The sequence below is a fragment of the Montipora capricornis genome, chromosome 11 (assembly GCF_036669925.1).
Source record: "Montipora capricornis isolate CH-2021 chromosome 11, ASM3666992v2, whole genome shotgun sequence".
Lineage (NCBI taxonomy): Eukaryota > Metazoa > Cnidaria > Anthozoa > Scleractinia > Acroporidae > Montipora > Montipora capricornis.
This window is the reverse complement of record NC_090893.1, coordinates 15,385,638-15,391,545: the sequence shown is the minus strand read 5'-3', so window position 1 is coordinate 15,391,545 and position 5,908 is coordinate 15,385,638. Positions and strand designations below refer to the sequence as shown.

The 5,908-nt window shown below is 38.7% G+C and overlaps 1 protein-coding gene across 1 annotated transcript in view; it reads right to left on the bottom strand.

Annotated features, from left to right (window-relative positions):
- The window catches only part of LOC138023114 (A disintegrin and metalloproteinase with thrombospondin motifs 16-like), a 63,506-nt gene that overhangs the window by 25,062 nt on the left and 32,536 nt on the right, over nucleotides 1-5,908 (bottom strand). Inside the window, exons 16-17 of the mRNA XM_068870146.1 lie at nucleotides 5,906-5,908; nucleotides 5,185-5,307 (exon numbers count right to left, since the gene is read on the bottom strand). The exon at nucleotides 5,906-5,908 is cut by the window's right edge and continues 125 nt beyond it. Coding sequence (XP_068726247.1) covers nucleotides 5,185-5,307; nucleotides 5,906-5,908 — 126 coding nt within the window. The remainder of the gene's footprint in view (nucleotides 1-5,184; nucleotides 5,308-5,905) is intronic.

Sequence of the window (5,908 nt, the reverse complement as noted above, 5' to 3'; positions counted from 1 at the left end):
TTTTCTTTCACGATTCATGCAATATCAATGATTAAAAAGAAAAAAAAGAAGAAAAAAAAACCAAAATTGAACATACCCCCAGCACATGTGGCACTGCAGCTTTCCTTGAGCTCCTGCTCCAGACGAACTTTGTACCGTTCCCATTCCAGCGAGTAAAAAATGTAATAAACACCGGGATTCCTTTGCCTTCCAGAATAAACAAACTGGTGAAGTAAAGTATTCAAAGTCAATGAAGAATAAAATGCACGGTAACCTCGACAAAAAGCGTACTACAAAGCGTACCGAAAAAAAAAAAAAAAAAAAAAAAATTGGGGGGGGGGGGGGAATGATCAAGTGTTCGTTGTATTATGAGCTTCGTCTTAGTTGCGAGAAAATTTCGGCAGTTTCTTACCAGCGTAGCACTACAATAAGCTATATACTTTTGTGCTCAGTTACCAGGCCTTTGAATAAACGAGGCTGGAGTTGGCCTTGTTGATAGTAAACTCACTGCTTTTCTTATGTAAATAGAAACTCTTTAGCATTTCAACAACATGATTTACATAGGAAAGCTAGGTCAACTCCAGCCTCGCTTTCATTCAAAGGCCTGGTAACTGAGTACAGAACTGTAAAGTTGCATCCACGTGATGACGCGGCTTTGTTGGTGTACCAAACAGTAGAAAATGAGTCCACAGTTTTGCATGATAATAAAGTCAAATTCCCAAAAGGCATCTTACTGCATGTTTTGCATACCAACATGGCCGCCGTGACGTCAGATACAAACCATCAAATTTCACCTGAACCTAGTTTAATGGCCGAGCTGCCATGAGCCTCCAGTGGCTCCGCAGTGGTAGAGCATCCGAACTAGTAATCGGAAGCCGAGTATCTCCGAGTCATCATCGAAAAAAAAAAACATTATTTGTGGGTACTGCCAGTACCCTCGACCAAATACGCGACAGATACGCGTGAAATCGAGAGAACGATCAATATGAATGCACGGACCCACGTGCCACCCACAAAGGAAATACTATTGAATTTCCGGCCTTAGCCTGATGATGAATAATGGAGTATTTTTGCGCTGGCCGACGCAAAAGTTAAAAAACAAACAGTGCGTTACCTTAGCTTGAAGAGCCTCGTTCGTGGGTCCCCGGATGTAGATCTCCTCGGCGTCATGATAGGATTTCATGGAATGATATATTTCTGTTCCTGCTGCATAGTGAGTGCCTGTCCAGCTCGGTACAGGGACGTAGTATTTACCAGTTTGGTTAGACGCAATACCTTATTGAAAAGCAAACGTCCTATTAATTAAAAGTCTAATGGAATGATATATGAAATGGATCATATACTGATATGCTGCAAATAAGACCTTTTAAAGGGAAACTGCGGGGCTCTGTCCCAGGTTTAAATTTTCTTTTTTTTTTTTTCAGCTGAGCACTTTTTTTACAATACTACGCTTGTACATTCCTAACCAAACAAACATTTACAACAATAATACAACTACAAATTACAGCAGAGATAACTACTTACGCTACTTGCACTACTTACAAAACGATGCTATTATGATTGCACCTTACAATACTACAATTTACATAATTTACTCTCCAAAACAATACAATTACTTATTTAACTTACAATATTAACACATATCCTACAATTTTTTTACAAATAGAAACATAAGAGTAGGAGTGGCACATCCCCTGGGACAAAGATATTTGACACAGCTCATGCACATAGTGTTCCCCATTTTGCTCTGAATTTTCCTAATGTGTTATTTAAAGGAATTTCTACGTTCACAAAGAATCTTTTCATTAAGTAAAACGCAGAAATTTCAAAACTGGGAGAAGTTTTATTTAACCATGAAAGAAAGATGTGGTACTTTGCAATAATAACATATTGATTGAGCGCTTGAAAAATATTTGATCAGCTTATAGCCGTACAAAATATCCCAAGCACTTAAGGTGACATTTTCCAATCTCTTTTTCGAATTCGTTCCACCAGCTAATTACCCTTTGCCAAAAATTTGAATACTGGGCATTCATATAAAAGTGAACTAATTCTCATGAGGGTGGCTACAACGACCGCAGTCCGGAGATGTTCTCAATTTCATTTTGTAAAATTATTGTTAGTAGGTAGAATGTTATGTACCACCTTATATTGAAAACATCTAAGTTTGTCTTCCATTGTGACCTTGAAGGGTAATTCATAGACAGCTTTAGTCGAGATATTTTGTTCTACTTGTTTCCTTTCTACGTTCGGGGGTTTAAACAATTTCAGCACAAACATTTTACGGTCGGTTTTGGCCGTGACGTTCGCGGACATGAGGTTGTGTTCCCTCACGGTTATCAAGAAGTTATGAAAATTAAGAATTGTATTTTTCCATTTTGCATCAGGGATCGCAGCAAGAATACCATTATATACTTTTAGGAAGTTCACTGACCAAAACCCTATTTTCTTTGTAATCGGGTCTCGCTATAACAACAGGTTCCTCTTTCGTTTTAAAAGATGCGTGAATTTAGTTACCCCCTTTCTATACCATGACAAGTTAAAACACTGGTTTCCCATCTATTCTTTATAGAACCGGGTTGTTCCAAATAAGTTCGCTGTGAGGATATTCCCTAGTCTTGGAGGGGGGTTGACTTAGAGTGCCAACTCCTGCCAACCAGTCAATGATCTGGTAAAAACTGGCCACGCGTGGCCTGAGGTCAAATTGGTAAGTAGCTGTGAGTCAAAATTACAGTCAAAGATAAAACGACCCCCGGATTGGACTGTAGAGAGAGAAAGAAGGACGGAGCACCATTTACTACCTTCAGGTTCACAAAGGCCGTTTGACCCCGGCTGCTTTAAGAGCTTTACCTAATTGGTGTAATCAACCATTTAAACACCGCCTTTGTCCACAGGAAGAACTAATGTTTGACGTTTGTATCTTATCGGGCTTGAAGTTCCAGATGAATTTGAAGCAAATAGCATTAACTTTTTCAGCGAAAGTTCGGAGGCACTTTGAGAACAGACGTATTATAAACTAACTTAGAAATTTTAGGGTTAAATGTTGTCCAACGTTATTTGACGATCTTTTCATTTAAAAGAGATTTTGTACTCAAAAGAGGTCTGGAGAATGAAAACATTGGATATATACAACCCGTGTTACACTGGTCAGCCAGGGTCGTGACGGAATCGTCAAGTCATTGAATCGTCAAGTCATTCGTTTTCAGTAGCAGTTTCCAAACACCGGTTTGTCGTTGGACTGCTTTTCTGTTTATAAATTCTAGCCTATTTAAATATAACTTACCTAGGGAGTGGTTTTTAATGGCGTGTCCAAAAAGTAATTAGCGATGTGCTTTGGTTGTAATATATTACTTCACTCAGTGAATGGTTCAAAGTTCTCGCGCCAAATTCAGGAAACCAAAAAAAAAAACAATCATGGCTTCGCCCGTGCACCATTTTCCCGACGCTTTGTGTCGGGGCTACGCTGCCAATTACTTCGAGTTGTTATGCGGTTTACCGGATGTTTCCATCATTTTTGATTTTTGGGGGGGGGCGGCCCAAAAAGTAATTACTTTGGTTTTGATATTTACGAACATTTCAAATTGAAAAGCTCGCTATTAAAACTCAGTAATGAAGAAAAAAAATGGCGGATTTTAATTTCTGAAAACCAAGCTTGCAATTTTCAAGATGGGCCGGGGAAATGGAACTCCATTTCCATCGATTTCTGTTGTATGAAAAGATTTAACCTGAGACAGATGGCAAGGCATCCAAAAATAACTTCGCCACGCTCTATTACCCAGGAGTTGTCTATTTTAACACTAATTACACTCGATGTGAATACGTTTTTTTATTTCTACTCAGGAAAATTTACATTGTGTTTCCCAACTCATGAATACAGACATTTTGTTGCTCCTTGTGGAATTATTACCATCGTTGTCGCGCATTGTATTTGTTCCTGAAAAGTCGGAAAATACCAATGGCTAGTTACTAAGTGGTTGCCTTCTCTAATTGCTTTTTTCTTTAATAGGAAGCGGAAGTGGAATGGCAACTGACTAAAGGAGTTGGATTTGTATGCGTTTACACCATGAGTTCATTACCCAAGAGTAAGATTTACCCAAATTGACTAAGTCCTCATCAGTTTCCGAAAAGTGTTTTATGGGAATAAAACGTTTTGTTCCAGGTATTTCTATATCATTTGAATGCGAAGGCTACATTATAATGTAAATACATTATGAAAGAATATTAATCCTGGGAGATTTGAATTGGGCACAACACTGAGTTAGCCGATTTGATCTACAGTTTATTTTCTTGAAAAACCTGGTGTAAAAAGTAGGCACTTTTCTGACGCTGTTGGGGACAAACCTGATATTACATTGTTACTATTGGGTAATGGCCTCTTGGTTACTCCTAACTCGAAATCTCATCTACCCCTCCATTTTGTAATTCTTAATTGTCTTCCACCATTATTCTCACTCAAGTCTTTCTTTCCATACACGCTCCACAGCTTCACACTTTCAATGCCGTCACGCAAAAATATCCTATTTTTCTTATGGTTAATTTATAGCCCGTCCTGGGCGATTCCGAACACTTTGTCGGGGTAAAACTGCTAATTTGGCAGTTCATTGAAGTTTAATGAGAATTTTGTTCATTTGCCTCACAGAGGGATACGGAACTGCCGAGGAATCAGTAGGGACTTACCATTAGTAAAATAGGTTATTCTCGGTCAATTCTTCTAGAGAAAGGTGTGGAATGTCAAAGACGCAATTGTATATTGAAAATATGTACTTAGCATCAACAGCGATTTTCACCATTCGAAGTTTCTGTATGTTTAAAATACTCAAGGACTCGGTTGAAGTCGTAATCCTCATGCAAACATAGTGTTCGAGAAGCTGTTTTTCCCCACTTCAAAACTGATGGATTTCGCCAAGAAAAAGGTTATGTCAGAGCTCTTTGAGGCTATTTAATAGTAAGTGAGTTTGCTGCTTATGCTACTAGGTTACTTTTTTGTAATACTGAATCGAAATCTCTCCCTTTAGTGAACCTGTTGAAAGCGGCTGAATAATAAATGACTTATCTAACCGGCGGAAGCCCATCCAAGTTTTCGGATCGCGGATAATGAGAAGCGAGGGCGATTCATTCATAGAACGGCAAATTTCATCTGATCAATCGCAAACGTTATCGGCCTTAACTAGCTTCATCGTGAATCAGCCATGTTTTCTCCCTTACCGTAGGTGCGATAGTCCTTCCTATAAGTATCCTCTGATAAGATACACGAGCTACCATTCCCTCCGCAATGTAAACATCGATCATAAACCTTTGCAGAGCCCAGTTCTTATCGCAACCAACGTTCTACGAGTTAGAAAGAAAGTTAAATGGGATAAGCTCATTTATCAAAAAATTAGAGATAAATCAAAAATATTATACTACAGCAGAGTGTATATGTTGCCAGTAAAATCTGTTCTCAGGTTGAATCCGTTTTTAGCTAGGTTAAATTGGTGATCCTAAACCCAAGTGTGTGAATATAGAAACCGATAAGATGATAAGAAACATAAAATAGGAAGATGTGTTGAGATGTGTAAGACAGAGATGAGGGAAGGTTTGGGTGTTTTAATTCGGCCCTTTTGGGGGGGCTAATAACTGCTTTAAACTAGGTACGCAGCTTACTCAGCCTATATAGGTAAAATGACAGAAATGAGGACCACCAACTTGAGGACGGACTTTACCACATACACGTTATGTTCCTCTGTGAGGTATTACTGACCAAACGCATTCTTAGATTATAAGGCTTTCTCTGGATTCCGAATTCCAGAAAAACAGGCAGTCTGGACTGATTCAAAAAATGGCTGATTAAATCGTTGATGAAACAAAACGGTATCTTAATAAGCATAAATTAGGTCGTGAAACGCTCGTAGTGAAAAAAATTTCCTGAGGCAAGTCTCCTACTTACCTT